The sequence below is a fragment of the Helianthus annuus genome, chromosome 3 (assembly GCF_002127325.2).
Source record: "Helianthus annuus cultivar XRQ/B chromosome 3, HanXRQr2.0-SUNRISE, whole genome shotgun sequence".
NCBI classification, from domain to species: Eukaryota; Viridiplantae; Streptophyta; class Magnoliopsida; order Asterales; family Asteraceae; genus Helianthus; species Helianthus annuus.
In genome coordinates, this window is record NC_035435.2 from 155481457 (window position 1) to 155505817 (window position 24361).

General features: G+C 38.2%; 2 protein-coding genes and 1 long non-coding RNA gene across 3 annotated transcripts; all 3 read right to left on the reverse strand.

Annotated features, from left to right (window-relative positions):
- Nucleotides 1-14206: 14206 nt before the first annotated feature.
- Nucleotides 14207-15641, reverse strand: LOC110928185. The gene is made up of 3 exons (XR_002586192.1): nt 15514-15641; nt 14942-14995; nt 14207-14435 (listed from the first exon to the last, which is right to left on the reverse strand). It is a non-coding gene; the product is annotated as an uncharacterized LOC110928185 (long non-coding RNA).
- Nucleotides 15642-16271: 630 nt separating this feature from the next.
- On the reverse strand, nt 16272-16766 carry LOC110932395. Its single transcript, XM_022175734.1, has one exon. It carries the CDS (start codon nt 16764-16766, stop codon nt 16272-16274), a length of 495 nt encoding a protein of 164 aa, XP_022031426.1.
- A 1783-nt stretch (nt 16767-18549) lies between these two features.
- Nucleotides 18550-19797, reverse strand: LOC110932398. The gene has a single exon (XM_022175735.1). The coding sequence runs from the start codon at nt 19795-19797 to the stop codon at nt 18550-18552; it is 1248 nt and encodes a 415-aa protein (XP_022031427.1).
- Nucleotides 19798-24361: the final 4564 nt, after the last annotated feature.

Consider the following 24361-nt stretch of genomic DNA (forward strand, 5'->3'; position numbering starts at 1 on the left):
TGTATTTGTATGCTCAATAAAGGCTCAAACTCACTTTTGTGGGAATGAGTTTTTATGTGATCAAGTATATATAATCAAATTTTAACTAAGCTTGTCATGCCATTTCATAATTTTCTTATTTTGGTTCTTTTTATCACGATGCTATCGGTTGTAAATTTGTAAAAATATAACCTTGTTAGAACTTGAAATTCCCAACTTAAACTTAGACAAGTAAAGAGAAAATGAAAATTTTTGAAAAAAATTTGGGGTGATTGGCGGTTCCAACAGAGTTTTGTGTAAGGCTTGTTAATTAGGACTTGCAAGATTCAAAGTTTTAGCATCCCCCTACACTTAAATTACACATTGTCCTCAGTGTGTCCCAAAAATAAGTTTTTAGGTTGATTGAATGTGTAAAAGGGTGTTAAAAAGCAAAAATTTATGTTACTGGTACTCTGGACACGGCCCCGTGTTCAAGTGCCAGTAACAAAAGTTTGTAAAAAGAAACAGAAGCCTGGACACAGGGGCGTGTTTAGTGAACACGGCCCGTGTCCAGTTACCTGAACTGGGCCTGAACTGGGCATTTTCTGCAGATTGTGCAGCACGGGGCCGTGTCGGGTGGACACGGGCCGTGTTGAACTTGCTGTAATGAAGAAATTTTTGTCGGATGGCCCTGTTTTCGTGCATGGGTCGCTGGTGCAAGTTTCCTTTATCATCCTTTATCATCCCAAGTGTGTTTTATTAAAACATCATCCAAACACCAAGCTAAAACCATCATTCATTAAACCATAGAGAGAATTGCATAACGTTCCTAGAAAATTAAAAACAAAGAAGAAAAATAAAAGTTAAAAGTCCTAAACTAGATAGGTCAAGTGATACATAAAATTATCATAAGGAGTTCTACTTTTTCATTAGGAACCAAAATCCCGGAAATAGTTTTCCGGTATTGAGAAGTGTAGTAGGACTCTCGGCCGAGGGTTATTTTCCTAGATGTTGTTAAAGCCATTCTTCTATCTCTCTTGGGAGGAAGAATGCAGCTTCATTTTCCTCAACATCTTGTGGAGGAGGAGAAACACCAACCGGGACCCCTTGTAATATATCGCGAGGAGGTCCCGGGTGTATGGTGTACCACTCGGCTGGTATGATAACTTCAGGCACCACGTTCCATGCCCTTTGGGTTACTATTGGCACCAAATGAGGAGAGGCGAGAATGTTCAACCTCTGGTGCAAGAGGTTGACCTCCCGGAGACACCCTTCCAGTCCCACCGTTAGGTGATTGATACGGTCGACCAATGCTTCTTCCACCCCCGTCATTTAATCAATAGCCTCTCTTGAGGCGTAAACATAGTTTACAAGAGAGTCTTCCGCCGTTGATGACCTCCTCCCCTGTCGGTTGTTCCTTGAGTGCGATGAAGACGTTCCGCTTGTTCTGCTCGCCATTCTGGGAAAACAGACCGAAAAGAGCTTAATTTATATGAAACAGTACCTTGGACACGGCTCCGTGTTCAATGAACACGACCCCGTGTCCAATTGTCTGCAGGTTTTTAAAGCAAGGAATCTTGGAGTTTTAAATTATTTTTTTCAATTTGTAGGCTAATTTTAAGCATAAATAATTCAAAACAAAGTTGTATAACTTATTTTAAGCAAGATTCCTTGAATAATAACCTTACAAACATCACAATAAAGGTTGGAATCATGAAGCTCCCAAGCTTTAATGGAGGTAGTGATTGGAAATTGAAGAAGAAGGCAATGACCAAAAGTGGAAAAGACAAGATGGTTCTTGAGAACCTTCTTTTAGAACATACCTAGGATGGTATGAGTGAAGATCCCAGAAATCTCTGTCTTTTGGAGTGGTCCAAATGAGTAGGAATCTTGCTGCATTTATAGAAAACGACAGCACGCTGGACACGGCCCCGTGTGCAGACAGATTCCTGACACATTTCGTCCATATTTTGATGAAATCAGAAGAGAATCTTTTTGGTGGACACGGGGGCGTGTTGACCTGGGCACGGCCCCGTGTCTGGAAGCTGTCTTATGGAGTTTGCCTATTTTCAAGAAACTTATCCGGATCGGGTGGTTCCTTACTGGATGGAACAACCCCAAAGTGCCTAAGATACCTTAATTGCTCTAGATTAAGACAAGAACGCAAGAGGTTGTCGGTGAGGGTGATTCCTATGCTAAATGTAGGTGGACAAGTCCAACCCTTTCCCAGGCTCTCGTTAAAGAAGGTGTATGCCGAATCACTCAGGTCTATGTATGCACCGAACGAAGTCGATGGAGAGTTCTTCCCGGCACAATCGGCACAGGGACGACTATCGATCAAGTCCTCGCTAGAGTTGGAGGTATCATCAAGAATACTAGAGTTGTTTGAATGCGATCCCATCAATTCTTCTTTGGTATCGTCTTGAGATGAGTTAATAAAATCCATCTCAAGTTCTTTTAACCAATTAAGAATTAGATCTTCTAGTTGAAATAGTTCATCAAGAAGCATTTCTCCTAAAATGTCCGGTTGGGCGCATTTGAGGGAGAGATATGGATTATTTTTACTTTCGCCCCTCTTAACGATACAGGGAAATGATGGGTCTATATAGTGGGGCTTATAATTCAGAAAAAAAACACTTTAATTCTTCTTGAGAGCCTCCACATATTTGACACCACGTACCATAAGAGTGTCGAAAGTAAAAAGTATCAGTATCATTCATGTTTGTGTCAGAAATTACCAACCGTCGAGATCTTACGGTCCTGTTTTCAGTAACTGAATCTTTCGCACGAGGGCGTGTTGAGTGGGCATGGCCCCGTGTTCAGGTTACTGTCTGACTTAAACAGGATTGCCAGTTCCAATAATTGGGCACGGGGCGTGTTCAGCGGGCACGACACGTGCTGAGTTCTGCAGAGGCTGAAAAATTTAAGAAACTCCTAAAAATTAAAATAAATAAAATAAAATAAAATAAATGATTAGGCCGCTGATTCCTGACTTTCTTAAAATCCTTGTGTCCCCGGCAACGGCGCCAAAAACTTGATGTACGTGAAGTGTCTTATATTTTAGGTGTATATTTTAAGCCATTTTTACACTTTTTAGCCAAGTTTTAAATTTATAAAACACGATATTTACTCACACTAAACACACATATGGGCAAGTTCACCCATCGTGGACGTAGTATAGTGTTGGTAAGATACCGAGGTCGTCCAAGGACACAAGAGCTTTTAGTACCGGTTTATCCTCAACGTCTAATCAAATCAAAAAGTTAGAAAAAGGTTTTAAACTAGAAAAATAAAACTAACTAAAATGCTGAAAAAAAATAAAAACAGATAGACAAGATGAATCACTTGGATCCGACTCGTGTGTAGTGTAACCAGTGTTGCAAAAGTCGGATTCCTCGGCCGAGTACTCGGCGAGTACTCGGTCCTCGGACCTCCACCTTGGCGACTTCCTCCTAGGCGGTCTCAACTAGTCGGCCTCGGGAGTACTCGGTCCTAGTCGGCGCCTAGTCGGCCTAGTCGGAGCCTAGTCGGCCTAGTCGGAGCCTAGTCGGCCTAGTCGGAGCCTAGTCGGCCTAGTCGGTCTAGGCGGTCAACATGGTTTGTTGACTTTTAATCGGTCAAACTCGGTCAAAATCGGCCTACTCGGCCTTGTACTCGGACTACTCGGCCTTGTACTCGAACTACTCGGCCTTGTACTCAGACTAGTCGGACTTGTATTCAGAATATTTGAACTTTAAACATGTTTCATTTTAAATTATACCCAGTTGACATGAATTATGCTTATTTTAACACATAAATAATATATAACAATTAATTTTATTTATATTTACCATGTCCGCGTACTCCCCGAGTACTCTCCGAGTACTCCGATTACTCCCAACTCCCCAGTCGGCCGACTAGGGACCGCCTAGCGACTTTTACAACACTGAGTGTAACCTTTGATTATTTTCGCACTTTTGCATTTGTTTAAGAGATTATCTTAGTTATTGTAGTAGGCCCCTCTTTTGAAGGCGACGTTACCCTCAACCCAGTAGTTTGAGTCAGCAAGGATACAATCCTAATGGGTCGGATTATTGAAAGATAATTAATTAAGTTATTAATGTATAATGTGGTAGGCCCCTCTTTTGAAGGCGACGTTACCCTCGGCTAAGTAGTCTGAGTCAGCAAGGATACAGTCCTAAGTAGCCGGGTCAAAGTTTTAATAGTAGTTTAACTTATGAGGGGGTCAAAGAGTTTGGACCCCCGCCATCCAATACCGTTGGGTATTGAAGGAGGTCCTACTAAATTTGACCCAGGTCCTTTGCAGGATCTATACACTGAACAATGGCAAGACTCTTATCAAACTGTTCCCTTAACCCCCGACCAGGTAGCCAACATACCTCCATATAGACCGTGGAGATATGAATAGTGAAAATCTTTTATTTTATATAGACAGTAAAATAATGCCAAGACACCACGGACAGATGATAAGGAAGAATCACCTTCAACATAAGAAACTAGCTATTAAAGTCATTAATACATAACCAATTAAAAAGTGCAAAAGATTAAAAATAAAAAGTATTACACTAAACACTTGTCTTCACCAAGTGATGTAAGAGACTTAGGCAAACATGGCCTTTGATTGTCATGAGCTTTTACGATCAATCTTGGATCCCGAGACGACTCACACGCTCTATGATGGACAATGGATGATGGTGGTGGATGATGGTGTTGTGATGGTGGTGGGTGGTGGGTGAAGTGTGAGAGAGGTGGTGTGCCAAGGGATGAGTTGCAAGAGCTCCAAGCACTCCTATTTATAGGCTGAACAGAAGCTCGGGCACGACCCCGTGTCCATCCTCCTCTCTTTCTTCATTAAATGCAGTTTGTCTGCATTAGTTGACCACGCCCCCGTGTCCGCTGAGCACGACCCCATGTGCAGAAGCATATCTGTAAAATCAAGATTTGCCTGGATTCCACGAATCTTATAGTTGACCACGGCCCCGTGTCCGCTAAGCACGGCCCCGTGGTGTGCGATGGAAGCTTCTACACCTTTGTCTTTTCTGCTGACACTTGGGCACGCCCCCGTGCTCATTGAGCACGGGGCGTGTTCAGCCCTCTGTTTCCTTGTTTTGCTTGGGAAGATGCTGTCGGGAGGCCGGGCATGCCACGTTTGTTCCTTTTCTTGTATTTATGTTAGATTTAGCTGCCTTTTTGCTTCTTTTGTTTATTTGAGCTCATTTAATCCTGAAAATACAAAAGGAAGACAAAAGCACACTTTTTCCAACATTAGTACTAAAAAGGGTTAGTTTTACGCCACAATTGATGTAATTTATATGTTGCATTTTGTGCACATCAGAATGACTAAGTATTAGTTAACTTTCCTCATCAGTTTGATTTTGTATGTCTCTAAGAATATGTTTAATCGGTATAATGACATATAGACAAATAAAATTACAAATCAAACAAAGGGCTTATGTGTATTTTGATCATAACGATTAGGTTTTAAATTAAGGCTGTAGTATGACTAATGGGGGTCCTGAGTCGCATAATGATTCAACGACTGTATTTATCTGCTATAGTTCTTGTTTAAGGCTAAAATGAGTGTTAACTCCTGATCATGCTTATCTAATACTCATAGTAAATGATTACTCGGCTAAATGGGAGAATATAAGATTAAATATATTTTATGTTATATTTAATCTAGTACCCATTATAATCATTTACATTATATAGATCAAAATATATAACAACCTATTAAATAATTAGTTGGTAATTGTTGATGGGCCTTATTACCTTTATTAACTAATTAGGGTTTTCTCTTGGGTGCATATATAAGGAGACTTATGTAGAGGTTCTAAGGTTAGACACCTAACCTAATTACTCTCATAACATCAAATCGCCTCCTCTCCTCAACTGATTACCCTTTATCGGTTCTCTTATCACTATCATTAGATTGCACCCTAAGGAGGAACCAGATCAAGCTGACAATCATGTCAAACCTTATTGCTGCGTCTCCATCTGGATTCTCTTATGGCCTGTACTGCTGCAATCAGGTATGTTATTCATGTTTTCTATTATGCCTAAACCAGCACTGATCAACATGCCAAATATTTGAATGAAAATGGAAAAAAATCTCAAATCTCAGGGACGATTTTGATAAAAAAGTTAGACGTTTGGATGAAAATGACAAAAAAAATCCCAAAAGTGAGGGCAACATGGTACAAAAAAGTGTTTTGGATAAAATATGCGAACATACCCAAACCTCAAGGACGATTTTAGCAATTTCCTCTGAGTTTCGTCTAGTAGGTTTAGATCAGGTGTCCCTCAATGAAACATTCAACTTTTAGTAGTAGTTAAAACAGTGGAGAAGGTATAAGGGGCACGAGTTTTGTTGCAATTTCTTTAGAAAGACTAAATAAAACGTTAAAATGATATCGAGTTGAGTTTTAGGAGAAAGATTAAGCTTGGGTCCAGGGGTGGAGGTAACGTACAAGCAGAGGTAGTACGGGCTATCCCTCAACTTCGTCTACGTAGTGTAAAATTTTTATTTTTTTTCCGTTTTATATAAAGGATACCCCTAATAAACAGGGACCATCCGGGCGCAATTAACTCTTATTCTTATTAAAAATATAACTTAGTAGTGGGTGAGGTTCCTGTAAAAAGTACCTTTTTAGTGAGAAGTGTAAAGAGGCATAGAAATTGACATGTAGGCATCATGTTTTGAACTTAACCATGATGTTTTGGGTTATTTTGGCAAGAAAAACACCAAACATAACAATGTAAAACACAACGCAACGTATTATGGGCGTGAAATTTAAAACACACGGATTAACACTTAAAACACACTATTTAACGTTCTTGGCATAGTGTGTTAAGTTTTTAAGCCTAGAATTCATTGCACTATGTCTTAAATTGTTAAACTTGGTGTTTTTCTTGCCAAAACAACTGATGTGTGTAAAATGCAACATATAAATTACATCAAATATGGCATAAAACTAATCCCTTTATAGTACTAATGTTGGAAAAAGTATGCTTTTGTCTTCCTTTTGTATTTTCAGGATTAAATGAGCGTAAATGAACAAAGGAGCAAATATGCAGCAAAATCTAACATAATTACAAGAAAATGAACAAACGTGGCATGCCCGACCCCTCGACAACATCTTCCCAAGCAAAAACAAGAGAAAAGAAGGCTGACCACGGCCCCGTGCCCAGCGGACACGGGGGCGTGGCCAGATGTCTGCAGAAAGGACAAAGCTATAGAAGCTTTTATTCCCAACACGGGGGCGTGCCCAGCTCAACACGGTCGTGGTCAACGCTAAGATTCGCATAATCCAAGCAAATCTTGATAGTACAGATACGCTTCTGCACAAGCATTTAGTGTAATACTTTTGATTTTTAATCTTTTCGCACTTTTTATTTGGTTTTGTATTAATGACTTTAATAACTAGTTTCTTATGTTGAAGGTGAAACTTCCTTATCATTTGTCCGTGGTGTCTTGGCGTTATTTTAGTGTCTATATAAAATAAAAGATTTACACCATTTATATCTTTACGGTCTATATAGAGATATGTTGGCCACCTGGTCGGGGGTTAAAGGAATTGTTTGGTAAGGTTCTTACCTTGTTCAGTGTATAAATCCTACAAGGACCTGGGTCAAGCTTACTAGAACCTCCTTCAATACCCACTGGTATTGAATGGCGGGGGTGCGAATGGCTTGATCCCCCCATATGTAAACTACTATTAATACATTAACCCGGCTACTTGGGATTGTATCCCTGTTGACTCAAACCACTTAGCCGAGGGTAACGTCACCTTCAAAAGAGAGGCCTACCACATTACGCATTAATAAGTTAATTAATTATCTTTCAATATTCCGATCCTTTAGGATTGTATCCTTGCTGACTTAAACTACTGGGTTGAGGGTAACGTCACCTTCAAAAGAGGGGCCTACTACTATAACTAAGATAATCTTTTAAAAAGTGCAAAAGTGCGGAAATCATCAAAGGTTACACTAAAGGCGAGTCGGATCCAAGTGATTCATCTTGTCTATCTTTTTACTTTATTTTTATTTTTTAGCATTTTTAGTTTTTATTTTCATATTTAAAACCTTTTTCTAAATTTTTGATTTGATTAAACGTTGAGGATAAACCGGTATTAAAAGCTCTTATGTCCTTGGACGACCTCGGTATCTTACCAACACTATACTACGTTCACGATGGGTACACTTGCCCATATGTGTGTTTAGTGTTAGTAAAATATCGTGTTTTATAAATTTAAAACTTGACTAAAGTGTTAAAAAGGGCTTAAAATATAAACAAAAACATATAACGCTACACACACATCAACAACCCAGAACATTATAACATTATGCTCAAGTCCAAAACATAATGCGTATATGTCAATTCTTGTGTCTTCTCACACTTCTCATGAAATTCGATTTTGTTTTCAGGATTACTAAAACAGTAAAACCATTATCCTAGAACGTTGAAAATCATCAAATTTAATGTAAAGAAAAATAGTATGTATGTTTATGTTTATTGATCTACAAACATAAAATTTGATTGGTGATTCATTTATTGGGATGCCTTTTCTTTCAAGGCATAAGTCACATGCCAATTTTGCCTCTGGTGGTCACGAGCTAAAAACAAGACTGAACCAAGTGTAGACTCGATTGGACCGGTGATGGATTTCATTAGAAAACGAGAATGAAGACTAGACCAGTAATGGTCGGTTGGTTTCGTTTGAACCGAATCCAGTTCAGATTCATGGGTTAAATTGGGTAGTTAGGCTGCTTTATTTATTTGACTCGTAACCTGTTTAGTATTCTATCATTTGGCACATGTTCCCCGGTTATATTTTATGTTTTTACTAGCTTATAAACCCGTGTATTATACGAATTAAATATAAAAAAAAACTTAGATTGGATAATATTTTTTTTATAAGTGTTATAGACCCGTGTATAAAATATCAAAAAAAAAAAAATGTAAATCATACTTCTATATAATCCGGATCACATAGTCTAAAAAGTGTAATAATAGTATAATCTGATTATTATGTTTTTCGGATTAGTATTAAAGGAAAGATGGTTTAGCAAAAAAGATCTGATTATTGTATTTTTATTTTACGATAACATTTAATAAAATACATTGTATTTATCAAATAATATTAATTAAAGAGTGCATCCTAATGTGGTTATTAACATATTTGAATTAAATTTATTATATTAGTAATGATAAGGATTAAAAAATATTTTAAAATATTGTAAGTCTAAATTGTAAGGTATAAAGACAAAGTCACACGTGACAATAACCTATATTAAAAGTTAAATTAAATTTGACGTTTTGTTTGTAACTTTATCATTTTTATTAATAATTAAGAGTTTAAATCATTTGATTTAGAAATATATGTGGTTAATCTTAATGAAGTGTTCTATTAAAAAGTAAGTTATTATAATAATGTAAAAATAATTAAATTGGGGATTGATACGCGCAAAATGCAACATATAAATTATATCAATTGTGGCATAAAACTAACCCTTTTTTAGTACTAATGTTGGAAAAAGTGTGCTTTTGTCTTCCTTTTGTATTTTCAGGATTAAATGAGCTCAAATTAACAAAATAAGCAAAAAGACAGCAAAATCTAACATAAATACAACAAAAGGGACAAAAGTGGATTGCCCGACCCCTCGACAGCATCATCCCAAGCAAAACAAAGAAGACAGAAGACTGAACACGCCCCGTGCTCAGCGAGCACGGGGCCGTGCTCAAGAAGCAGCAGAAAAGACAAACCTATAGAAGCTTCTATTGCCCACCATGGGGTTGTGCCCAGCGGACACGGGGGCGTGGTCAGAGTACTGCAGACGCATTTATTGTAATTGCGAATTACAATTAATGAAGAGAGAGAGTGTCAGACGGACACTGGGCCGTGCCCAGCGGGCACGGGGCCGTGCCCAGGCTTCTGTTCAGCCTATAAATAGGAGTGCTTGGAGCCATTTCAATTCATCCCTTGGCACACCACCTCTCTCACACTTCACCCACCACCCACCACCATCACAACACCATCATCCACCACCGTCATCCATTGTCCATCATAGAGTGTGTGAGTCGTCTCGGGGTCCAAGATTGATCGTAAGAGTTCTTGACAATCAAGGCCATGTTTGCCTAAGTCTCTTACATCACTTGGTGAAGACAAGTGTCTAGTGTAACACTTTTTATTTTTAATCTTTTGCACTTTTTATTTGGTTTTGTATTAATGACTTTAATAACTAGTTTCTTATGTTGAAGGTGATTCTTCTTTATCGTTTGTCCGTGGTGTCTTGTCATTATTTTACTGTCTATATAAAATAAAAGATTTTCACCATTCATATCTCCACGGTCTATATGGAGGTATGTTGGCTACCTGGTCGGGGGTTAAGGGAACGGTTTGGTAAGAGTCTTGCCCTTGTTCAGCGTTTAGAGGTTCTGCAAGGGACCTGGGTCAAATTTAGTATGATATCCTTCAATACCCAAAGGTATTGGATGGCGGGGGTCCAAACTCTTTGACCCCCTCATAAGTTAAACTACTATTAATACTATAACCCGGCTACTTAGGACTGTATCCCTGCTGACTCAGACTACTTAGTCGAGGGTAACGTCACCTTCAAAAAAGGGGCCTACCATAATTTGCATTAATAACTTAATTAATTATCTTTCAATAATCCGACCCTTTAGGATTGTATCCTTGCTGACTCAAACGACTGGGTTGAGGGTAACGTCACCTTCAATAGAGGAGCCTACTACAATAACTAAGATAATCTCTTAAACAAGTGCAAAAGTGCGAAAATAATCAAAGGTTACACTATACACGAGTCGGATCCAAGTGATTCATCTTGTCTATCTGTTTTTATTTTTATTTTTATTTTTCAGCATTTAGTTAGTTTTATTTCCTTAGTTTTAAAATCTTTTCTAACATTTTGATTTGATTAGACGTTGAGGATAAACCGGTACTAAAAGCTCTTGTGTCCTTGGACGACCTCGGTATCTTACCAACACTATACTACGTCCACGATGGGTGCACTTGCCCATATGTGTGTTTAGTGTTAGTAAATATCATGTTTTATAAATTTAAAACTTGGCTAAAAAGTGTAAAAAAGGCTTAAAATATATACCTAAAACATATACACACTTACGCACATCAGGGATATTAATAATAATAATAATAGTTTTGTTATAGATATTCATATTAAATACAAACATATTTAGAAAAAATATAATAACCCTTAATCGTATGTAATAGAGTCGAAGATGATTTTGACCTTTAATATGTAAATCGGTATATTCAAGAGATAAAGTAATTTGTAAGGTCCGCAGACAAGTCTAGTAAGAATAGCCGCTTGGTTCTTACGACTCTAGAACTTGCCACGATAATTCATTCCCGGTCCTTACCAACTTAAACCCAAGTAAGTAAATGATGGAGGCATTAGGACTAACCCTTTTTCTTTCAACACCATTTTTTTCATTTTTCTTTTCACCTAACCAAAAATTCCCCCTAATTAACCCCTTTGAGCCTAAACCTTTTCATTTCTTAACCCAAAACCCTTTTACCCACCAAAACCCCTTTTTTCATTTTTAACCCCTTATTTTAGTAACAAAGCTTGGTTTTCGTGTGACTCTTCAAAAAAAAATGATGATGAAGTTGGAAATAAACAAACAAAGCTCCTCAAACAAAAGCATGTTTGAATAAATACTTCATTAAAAATAAAAAGTCACAAAAACAAAATGTTTTACGAAAACCAACGCTTTTTACGCCTTTCGCCCTTTTCAACTAACCACTAACCCAACCACCCACCTTTAGCCCAAGCCTAACCCTTCACCCAAAAAGTCCTCTTGATATTTACAAATGTATAAAGTTAAAAAGGAGGAGGATTGATTGCTTGGCAAGCTTATGGTAGAAATAAGTTCCATGCCGCTCTCGAGTGATTCACTAAAAGTACACCTTCGGCCGAGTGTGAGCGATTTCCCCCGTGAGGTATGTGAACTTGTATATAAATGAAATTTTAAAAAGGTATGTTATGCCTTAATAAATAATTTATCTTATGAAATGTTTTTAATAAATCATGACGAATAGGATTGTAAATAAATAAAAATAAAACCTAAACGATCTTGGAAAATCCCGACACTCTATGACAAGCCCAAAAACCTTCTCTTCTACCCATTCCATTTGGGAGTGAATAAAGCCACATTATAAAGAGTTTTCCTTGAGGACAAACAAAGATTCAAGTATGGGGGTACTTGATACGCGCAAAATGCAACATATAAATTATATCAATTGTGGCATAAAACTAACTCTTTTTAGTACTAATGTTGGAAAAACTGTGCTTTTGTCTTCCTTTTGTATTTTCAGGATTAAATGAGCTCAAATTAACAAAAGAAGCAAAAAGACAGTAAAATCTAACATAAATACAAGAAAAGGGACAAAAGTGGATTGCCCGACCCCTCGACAGCATCCTCCTAAGCAAAACAAAGAAGACAGAAGACTGAACACGCCCCGTGCTCAGCGAGCACGGGGCCGTGCCCAAGAAGCAGCAGAAAAGACAAACCTATAGAAGCTTCTATTGCCCACCATGGGGCCGTGCCCAGCGGACACGGGGGCGTGGTCAGAGTACTGCAGGTGCATTTATTGTAATTGCGAATTACAATTAATGAAAAGAGAGAGTGTCAGACGGACACGGGGCCGTGCCCAGCGGGCACGGGGCCGTGCCCAAGCTTCTGTTCAGCCTATTAATAGGAGTGCTTGGAGCCATTTCAACTCATCCCTTGGCACACCACCTCTCTCACACTTCACCCACCACCCACCACCATCACAACACCATCATCCACCACCATCATCCATTGTCCATCATAGAGTGTGTGAGTCGTCTCGGGATCCAAGATTGATCGTAAGAGTTCTTGAAAATCAAGGCCATGTTTGCCTAAGTCTCTTACATCACTTGGTGAAGACAAGTGTCTAGTGTAATACTTTTTATTTTTAATCTTTTGCACTCTTTATTTGGTTTTGTATTAATGACTTTAATAACTAGTATCTTATGTTGAAGGTGATTCTTCCTTATCGTTTGTCCGTGGTGTCTTGACATTATTTTACTGTCTATATAAAATAAAAGATTTTCACCATTCATATCTCCACGGTCTATATGGAGGTATGTTGGCTACCTGGTCGGGGGTTAAGGGAACGGTTTGGTAAGATCTTGCCCTTGTTCAGCGTTTAGAGGTCCTGCAAGGGACCTGGGTCAAATTTAGTAGGATCTCCTTCAATACCCAAAGGTATTGGATGGCGGGGGTCCAAACTCTTTGACCCACTCATAAGTTAAACTACTATTAATACTATAACCCGGCTACTTAGGACTGTATCCCTGTTGACTCAGACTACTTAGTCGAGGGTAACGTCACCTTCAAAAGAGGGGCCTACCATAATTTGCATTAATAACTTAATTAATTATCTTTCAATAATCCGACCCTTTAGGATTGTATCCTTGCTGACTCAAACTACTGGGTTGAGGGTAACGCCACCTTCAAAAGAGGGGCCTACTACAATAACTAAGATAATCTCTTAAACAAGTGCAAAAGTGCGAAAATAATCAAAGGTTACACTATACACGAGTCGGATCCAAGTGATTCATCTTGTCTATCTGTTTTTATTTTTATTTTCAGCATTTAGTTAGTTTTATTTTCTTAGTTTTAAACTCTTTTCTAACATTTTGATTTGATTAGACGTTGAGGATAAACCGGTACTAAAAGCTCTTGTGTCCTTGGACGACCTCGGTATCTTACCAACACTATACTACGTCCACGATGGGTGCACTTGCCCACATGTGTGTTTAGTGTTAGTAAATATCGTGTTTTATAAATTTAAAACTTGGCTAAAAAGTGTAAAAATGGCTTAAAATATATACCTAAAACATATACACACTTACGCACATCAAGGATATTAATAATAATAATAGTTTTGTTATAGATATTCATATTAAATACAAACATATTTAGAAAAAATATAATAACCCTTAATCGTATGTCATAGAGTCGAAGATGATTTTGACCTTTAATATGTAAATCGGTATATTCAAGAGATAAAGTAATTTGTAAGGTCCGCAGACAAGTCTAGTAAGAATGGCGAGTTTAGACACTAAAAACTTGAGCTCTCGATTCTTAAAATCTCTTTACCGTATTTAGGTAATATTACCAATATTACCAATGCAAAATTTTAACAAAATTTGGGCATGACCCGTCCGTAAAATGAGTATGCCCCTGTTTTAACCATAATCAAAACAAATACAATTCTACAATCCGTTCGACAAGATACTACTAAAAACCAAGACATCAAGTGTAAAAAGTATGACTACTAACAAGTTGTACAAAACAGATATTTAACCCAAAACATTAATACGGACTAGCGGAAGCGCTTGATGGTCATAAAGTATGTGTATGCTCGCTCCAAATTGCCAAGTCGCCTAAACTGAGGATTTACCTACATTCAACATAAACAAAAGAAGTTAACATTTCATCACTATCACGATTGACTAATCATCATAGCGGCCTTACATCTTTCAATTTCATTACCAACCGTTAGACGGTTCATTACATGCTCGTCTCAGTGTAGAGACTAGCATTGCTTTCTTAACATACCCGCTAACGACGGGTACTAGCATGGTTATCATAACTTTCATTCGATTCATTCATAACTAACGAATATATTCTTTACATATGATTACACTCCAACCCGATAAGACGGATCGAGTAAATTTTCATTCAAAACATCATTAACTTCCCATACCCGGTTCGACTAGAAGGAACCGGATATGAGGCATTATCTTTCATATCTTATTCATTTCTCTACATCCGTTTATGACGAATCTAACTTTACTTCCAACAATCTTATATTTCAACTTTCACGATTCCAACATAACAACATAATACAATAGAGATTGTTATACATATGACAACATAATAGAGATAAGGTGTACACTAACGTACCTCGATCTTGTGAGTTTTCCGACTTCCTAGTGCTGGAACCTTCTTCTTTCACGCCTACATTAAACACATTCATTCATTTAGCCCAACACTTTCATTCCCTCATTTACATAAATTCCTCATTTTCAAGTGACAAACATTATCACAAATTTTCAGAATTTCACATATTTATTCTCTTAAACATTTCATCAAACACTTAGTGTGCGTCACATTAATAAAGCATAAAGTACAAGTATTCGAAGCATGACTTTTTACTAGTTCATCTTATATATCATCAATAAGCAATCCAGTTCATACAATTCTTTTATTCTACATCAATTTATCTAGCATTCGAGCATTATAAGCAAGATCATATATCACAATTACACATATTTACCTCTACTTGATCATGCTTTCATGCTAATTTTTCATCAAGTGGGTTTGTAGAATTTTCTTTCAATTAAACTAAAATCAAGCATGATTTCTACTCTAGGGAGTAACCCTAACATCCAATTTAGACAAATCATACCACAAATTCATGTTTGGGTTGAAACCCTTTTTTCTAAAATTTCACCAAATCAAGAAATTCGACTTACCACTTCACTAGGTATGCTTAGATGATCAAAAATTCAAGACATGCAGCCAATTAACATTGAATTCTCTTGCTAATTGATGAGTTTTGCAAGAAAAAAGGTAAACCCTTGTTTCTCCTGTCCTTGGTCGATCCCAGATCACGCACAGAGTGTGTGTTTGGGGTTTAGGCATTACTAACCCTTAATTCATTACAATTTTTCATATTACCCCCTCAAGCTTGTTAAGTGTTTGATTTAAACACTTCCCATGATTTAACTTATAATTGTTCATAATCCATCATCTATATTAATTTTATTCATTTTCCGCTTATTCCCGTATTAAAATAATTTCGGGGTGTTACATAATTCTTATATTTTGATTTCTATATGATATAGTATAATTTATTAACCAAGCATCATGGCATATTAATTTCTTTTGAGGGAGAGGAAGTTTATTTAGAATTATTTATTTAAGTGGATAATGGTTCTTATATTAATTTATTTATTATTATTTATTATGGTTATGTTTTTTTTAACGGCAAATTTCTTTTATTCCTGTCGTCTGTGGGACTCGAACCCAAGACCTCCTCCTCCAAAGGTGTTTAAAGGTTTTGTCTTTGCCAATGAATCACCACCCCATTGGTCATTTATTATGGTTGTGTTAGGATAGAAATTGCCACATAGCATTTTGGAGACAGTATATTTTTTTTAAAGGAAAACTTCACTCACGAACAAAGCCACAAGCGGTCCTCAAAGCAAGGACCCTCGGGCAAAAAACGAAATTACATCACGTCCATAGGATATTTACACCATACATTCCAATCAATACCTTTCAAACTAGACCTATGACGAATCCACAAAAACGTCGTAGATTTGACAATTTCCACCACCTCGATTGGTTTACGAGAGTTGCCCTTGAAAATTCTAGCATTACGTTCATTCCATGTCGACCACGTTGTGGTGTAGATAATGCCTCTAAGAATGTATTTCTCCTTCTTCGTCTTCATTTGAGTACCCGCCATCTTCAAAAGATCTTTCACTTCAAAAGCATAGATGGGACTTAAACGACACCAAGATCCCACTCGCGCCCAAATTTCATCCGAGAACACACAACCTGTGAACAAATGCGTCGTAGTTTCCAAATCCTCATTACATGTGGCACACGATCCATCATTAAAAGCAACCCCACGTTTAAGAAGCTCCACCCGTGTTGGGAGCCGATTAATGTCTGCCCTCCACACCAAAATTTGCACTTCAATGGCGTCCAACACTTCCATTTCATACTCGAGTTGATCGGCACCTGTGTCCTATTTTTAGCAATCATCTTCTTTGCCTTATGCACGGTATACACTCCACTTTTATCTCCTTTCCAACACCAGCGATCATGTCCCAAGTTCGGTTGATAATCATGGATGTCCGATAATAATTGAAACAACTCATTAACCTCCTCATATGTTGAAGGGCTTCTTTTCCATTCCCAGTTCAGATTTTTCGACCCATTTACAAGCTGAATCCGATGGTCGACCATGGCCCACTTCTTCTTTTCCAAATTAAACAACATTGGGTAAGTTAAGCGTAAAGGTTCTTCACGTAGCCAAGTATCTCCCCAGAAGTGAATCGAAGACCCTTCGCCAACTGTACCTACAAAAATACTATTTAGAGTTTTACCATCACACAACTTCCTTTCCCCTATTTTGACGATTTGTTTCCAGCATCCACTAGCCGATAAAGAACATGGAAGCATGGACCACGGCCGACTTGAACCATGACAGCCCATCACTACCCTTTCCACAAACAATTACTCCCATTTTTGAATCGCCACGCCCATTTAAGAAGAAGAGCGTCGTTAATATCTTGAAGTTTATTCACACCTAATCCACCCTCATCCTTCGGTCTTGTTATCACATCCCAAGCCACCCAAGGTATCTTTTTTTCTTCGTTAGCACCCGCCCATAAGAAACGTCTCATAATAGCTTCGATACTATCAATAACCGCAACTGGGGCTTTATAGAGAGAAAAATAATAAATCGGTAAGTTTTCAAGAACCGATTTTATAAGAATCAATCGACCCCCTATAGATAAAGTTTTCGCTTTCCATGACACAAGCCAAGCCTTAACAACATCAATCACCGTGTTCCAATTATTTATACGAGACACTTTGGCTCCCACTTCAATCCCTAGATAAACAAACGGAAAAGCACCTCGTCTACACCCCAACACCTCCATCATGTTATCAACTTCATTGTCTTGGGTACCAACTCCATACAAGTTAGACTTGTGAAGGTTAATCTTGAGACCCGAGCATAAGTAAAAAAAATGAAGAATCCGGGCGGTGCTCTGAAGATTCTCGCGAGACCACTCTCCTAAAATAAGAGTGTCGTCCTTTTAGAAAAGGTGGGTAATGTCGGCTTCATCATCCGTAAAATTAATGCCCTTCAACTCACCAATCGCCTTAGCTTTTTTCAACATCCAAGATAAAGCTTCCATGACAATCAAGAATAAAAAAAAGGCGAAAGTGGATCTCCTTGACGGAGACCTTTTTCAATTTTAAATTCAAACGTCGGAGAGCCATTCACTAAAACTGCGGCCCGCGAGGACATAAGAAAGAATACCTTTAATCCAGTTGCACCACGTCGATGGAAAACCCATTTGTTCCATAATAGATATCAAAAAATTCCAATTGACATTGTCATACGCCTTCTCGAAATCTATTTTTAAGAGAAATGCCTTTCTTTTCTGTTTTTTCAACCACTCCATTAATTCACTAACCACGAGAGGACCATCAAGAATAAAACGATCTGACAAGAAAGCCGATTAAGACTCAGATATCACGTTCCGCAACACCTTCTTAAGACAGTTAGCAAGGATTTTAGAAATAACCTTACTAATCATCCCAATAAGTGTAATGGGCCGATAATCTTTGAGACCCAAAGGCGTTTTAACCTTCGGGATCAAAGTAATAAAAGATGAGCCACAACCTGTATTAATAATACCTGTCGCATGGAACTCCACCAAAATCCGAAAACAAAACGGAAGTTGAAACCATCAGGTCCCGGGGTCTTATTCGAACCACAATAAAAAAACCGCATCTTTAATCTCTTGTTTAGAAAAAGTCGCGGTTAAAAAATCACAATCCCGATCCATAATACTGTTAATACCCGAGCATAATAAAGCCGGACAAAAACAACATTCCTCTTTAAAGTGAGCTCTAAAAAATCGTAACACCTCCTTCTTAACCAAAGTCGGTTTAGAAACCCACTCCCCATTCACTTGGAGGCCCGGAATAGCGTTCCTAGCCTTTCTACCATTCACCGTACTATGGAAGAAACCTGTATTTTCATCCCCAAGAGCCGCCCATTTCACCCGAGATTTTTTACGAATGTCACGAGATCTAAACAGCTCAATCTCTTCAAGACTCTTTTTGCACTCGGACCACACCCATAATTTAGACTCCTCTAAATCTTTCTGTTCCATCAGCCTCTCGATCTCATCTCTTTCTTTACGAAGTCTTTTTTCCTCTTCCTCTTCATTGCATTTACACGCTTTATACCACACTTTTAATCTGTTACGCAACATCTTTAGTTTATTATTAAGATTGAGATCCGAAGGACCCTCCATATTATTTCCAGTTAAAACCGAAGTAATAATCTCAACGCAGCCCGGTCTATCAAGCCAAGAATCAAAACAACGAAACGGCTTTGGTCCAAAATTGGTATCAACGAGTGACAGAATTAGGGGCGAGTGATCAGATAATTCTCTATTTAGAGCGCGAGCACAAGCATTTGGCCATTTTTTATAAACATTGCAACAAACGAGCATCCGATCAATTCTACTCATCTTACACTTGCCTCCTCTATTCGTCATATAAGTATACTTCATACCTTTCAAATTATATTCTCGAAGGCTCACCTCATCAATAAAATTGTGAAAATCCCTAGCACAAACTGTATCGAACTTTGAATTTTTTCTTTCTCCCATATTTCGAACTGCATTGAAATCGCCAAAAACCAACCACCAACCTTGACCCGATTGCATAAGTTGAACAATTTTTACCCACAGATTTCTCTTATCTTGATTGTGTTGAGGAGTATAAACATTAATAATATTAAGACGAATAGAACCATCCGTCAGCAAACCCGAAACATGAAGATAATTATCATCTTTCGCTACCATGTCTTTCACATATGTCTTGGGATCCCACATACAAGCTAAACCACCCGAGTGACCATTAGAATTAACAAACTCATAGTCAAACCCCATACCTCCCCAAAAATTAGCCAACATCCCCGATTGTACAATAGTCGACATAGTTTCTTGCATACCGATAAATGACACACCGAATTCATTTTTTAGTCTTTTAATCCAAGATGCCTTCCCACTAACCCCAATCCCCCGAATATTGATTGATAAACAATTCATACCTTGACAGTTTGTAAACCTTCTTGAACAATCGATTGTCGTATAAGGTTATCGCAATTGTGAAGGACGGCTCCAAGCTTCTCCCCCATGTCTTTCGTAGCTTCAATCTCTAATGAATGATCACAAGGAACATCTTTATCATTCACTAAAGAATCATCAACAGCACTTGTGGACTTTGGATGAACATTCAAATCAAAAACCTCCTGGTTCTCCTCAGTCTCATTAATCTCTTCACCACTAGCATCCGAATCTTCTTCATCCTCCAATCCTAAGAGACCGTTAAGTTCGAAAGGGTCTGATCGTTTGGGGCGTTTAACAATCTTCAAACTTTCCTGGCTACTAGAGTACGAATTACTTGGGCGCTCCACTTCACTTCCTTTTTTGAACTTTTTCCTCTTGGTAACTATGTTCTCAACCGACTGGATACTAACACTACCTTCAATAACTTGTTCAAACTGAAATGACACAGCAGGCACAAAGTGTTCGGTGTTTTCAGCTTCGATGGAAACATTGTTGTCATTCAAATCCTCAGTATCACAATGATTATTTTCCACATTAATATTCTCATCATCATTTTCCGAATCATTGTCACTCGAATTGCAATCCTCCTCGGACATCGACCCCTCAGATACATGCCCCGAGCCTTCTTGTTTGTTTTCACAATTATGTGGTGAATTTATTTCCACAAAATCCGGGATCCATTCGCCTAATTCCTCCATAACCCATACGCGAAATTTCCTATCCTTCCAGTTCAAAACAATCTCCTCCGACACCCTTTTCCCATCGCCCAACAAAATTCCAACATATTCATAGGATAAATCAAGGTCCGATTCAGATCTATCAGCATGATGAACCACCTTACCGAATAAACTTCCAACCTCATCAATGACTTCATTCGTTAATAAACGTAACGGAATTCCTTGGACTTTAAGCCATGCTAACCTCTCAAACCCAAAAGCTTGTCCTTCCCATATACTAACCATAGAAAACTTGTCGACCATCAAAACAACAACATCTCGAAACACAGCAGCGTTATCCGGAATATCGAAAGTTAGCATTACATCTAAACATCCCAAATATTGATTTTTTTTCTAGAAACGGGCAAATCTCACTAACTGTAACCTTAATGTTCTTCAAAGCGTTAACATCAACCATTCTTGCAATTACAGCTCTCCCATGCACCCCATAAAACGCGTTGACATTACTATCAATATTGATCGATTTACCAACAAGCATATCTTTAAAAGAACGTTCACCTGTACCAAACGATGATGCACCGCCATTCCTGTTATCTTCAAAGGCCTGGCGATTGTTAGTAATATTAGGAACCTGTTTCTTTTTTACCGGATCTTTATTACTAATCTCTCCGTCTTCCAGAACAAACCGAGCGACACTAAACCACAGTTTATAGTTTATAATCCCCCATGCGAATGTTACGAAGGTTCTTCAATAGATCGTCCTTGTCTTTAACATCAAGCATCGAAATAAAACCAAATTTGTTACCTCCTTTATCCCTCTTTCTTGCAATGTAAAGATCGAAAATATGTCCGTATACACGAACTTCAGCAGCCAAATCAGAACCACTACATCTTTCGGGGATGTAATATGTCATTAAATAAATTCTTTTCTTAGTATTAGATTTGTTAACATATTTAGTCGTGTACCACCTTGTCATTCTTGTATCATAAAAAAAGGTCCTTTTATTTGTAGTTAGTTAATAAAAAAATATCTATGTGAACTTGACTAGAGTATCATATGTTTTCTTCACATTTCGGTATCGCCATATCGGTAACGACAACCTGATACTTCGGGATATCAAACATGTTTGTCATTACCTACTCCTAAGACTATCCACATCAAGGATGTTTGTAGGTGACATGGAGGGTGTTCATTCCTATGTGGAGGGCATTTGTGAGAAGGATGGATTAGTGGGTGTTGTAGAGGATGACATGGAGGGTGTTCATTCTTCACAATTCTTGGGGAAGAATGGTGAAGAATGGCCTAATGGTGGGTCCTTTCTTTTTTTTATAAGGTTGTTTGTGGGAAGGATATATATGTTATTGTTGTGGGTAAAAAGTGTTTGTGGGAAGAATAAGCGAAAAGCTGATGTGGCATGCTGATTAGGCTGTTTGTAGAAAGGATAGCCTTTCACTGATGCGGATAGTCTAAATACTCTATAAATAACCTAAACATGCGCTTTGCAGCACATGACCCCCCCCCCCCCACCACACACACACACATACACATCTAGAAGGAAGATATCATACCACAAGACTACTAAATCATGGGTGGATATTATGTATGTAATTATGTATTATGTAATTACCGGGCATATCATATGCACCACAAAGATTTTTACCTACTATATAAAGACATGAATGAATACCACACATGGAAGCATTTTAAACGAATATGTTGAGATATCATGCATGATGTGAAGATAAAGACTGAATTAATACTAAGCATGAAATCACCAAAAAAATTTTAGAGGTCTTTTATGTTACAAGATAAATTGTTTCTTTTACTCATGTTAGTAAGATAGGTATGAGTTTATGAACTATTATGAGACTAGTTGCACTTGTTAACTGTTAACGGTTAAATATTTGATCGTGAAGTCACATAATTTAAAGTTCCTATATACTCATGTCAATTGAATAACCTGATATGCATCTAAAAAAATCTGTACTGCTCCAGACAAAGTTTACAACGACTATAAAACGTATATATTATTATTTTGAAATTTAAACTCGTTTTTCAAAATGAACCTGATGATAAATATGGGTTCACTTGTCAGCGATGTTTTATTTTGGCAAGTGAACACATAACGTATAGTTTGTTTAAAAATGATATGCTAGATAACAAAATGTTAAATGTTAAAGATAAATCTATTTCACAAAGGGTTGTGGATTATATACGTTTAGGCGGTTTTGTTGGTGTTTACGATTACGGTTATAGGACAACCGATCATGCTTTATTGACCACATTGGTAGAATATGGCGTTTTGAAACACATACATTTCACCTTCCGGTTGGTGAAACAACGATAATCTTTCAAGATATACAAGCTTTATGGGGTTTGTGAGTTACCAGTGCAGCAATGCAATCCCTAGTATAGATTACTCATTGAAGCTAGAGCAACAAATGGCTAAGTGTAAATTGTCGATTACTCATTGAAGTTAGAGCAACTGAAAAGGTATATGTTAGTTGTAAATAGTTGAAGGACCTAGTTGTTAACTAGAGGTCTCTACATGTAATTATAGGTGTCCCTACATGTAATTAATATTTTCTTGTTGGTCCCTCCTTCCCCTATAAATAAAGGGACCCTCTTCATTTGTAAATACACAATTCAATCAATACAATTCAGATTTCCTTTCTTTCCATACCAGTCTCATTTACATGGTATCAGAGCTAAATGTTTCTTAGCTCACGAATATCCTCATTCGGGTGACCATTTCCGGCTCTCAGTTTAGAAAGTTCGTAGTATGCTCTGTGGTTGCAGCTTAGTCTGACCTTCCACATCAGAAACGGAGTTTCTCCTTCATACCATTTCCGGTCACCACCAGTTCTGTCCTAAAAACCCGTTCCAAATCTGTTCAAACACCCGTCACCTACTTTTTCAGATCTGTTCTTGTTTCCGGCGAGTTAACATACACCGCCACCACCATTGAACTCGTCATCGCCCGATCTACAAAACCCCTCAAACTACACCGCCATCCGCCGCTCCACGCGCCACCGCCTCTTTCGCCACCCTAACACACGCGCCGCGCGTGACGGCGCGTCGCTGCCTCTCCGGCCGCCGTTTTTTGCCAGTCTGGTCGGAATTCCCTCCCCGTCCATCCCGTCAGGTTAATTTTCCGATCTGAGCAACTTTGTTTTTCTGCCTCGGTTCGCGTGTTCGTATTCCAGTTCAACCTTTTTTTTCGAGTTCTGTTTGAATATCGTTTAAAATGGGAGATAATGAAAATAAGAAGAATACGGTGGAAAACCAAATTGCTCCAGGCATTATCAACTATGCCTCCGTTTTACGTATTCCTGTTAAGCTAGACTCGAGCAACTGGAGTTCCTGGAGCCTCTTTGTCCAAAAAGGCCTTGCTAGTGTGGACAAACAGGACCATCTAACAAAACCACCCCCTGATCCAACTCCTCGGGAATGGCGTATCGACGATAGTGGGATACAAATGGCTCTATGGAATTCCATGGAGCCACAAATCCTCACTATCGCTCAAAACTTCCCTACACTAAAGGCAATGTGGGACCACCTGTCTTCATCCTTCTCAGCTAAGGAATCTTTGTCCCATGCCTATTCTGTTGTTCAAGCCTTCACCCGGGCGGAACAAGGTGACTCCACCTTTACCGATTACTTTACTCGTTTCTCAAAGCTTCAAGATGAGTTACGAGCTCTTTTCCCACCTACTGCTGATTTAAAGGTTCAGGAGGAGCGTAACACCAAAATG

Bases quoted from the DNA above. Each gene is read 5' to 3' on its own strand.
- LOC110932395 (XM_022175734.1), bottom strand. From the start codon at position 16,766: ATGGAAGTGTTGGACGCCATTGAAGTGCAAATTTTGGTGTGGAGGGCA.
- LOC110932398 (XM_022175735.1), bottom strand. From the start codon at position 19,797: ATGTCGACTATTGTACAATCGGGGATGTTGGCTAATTTTTGGGGAGGT.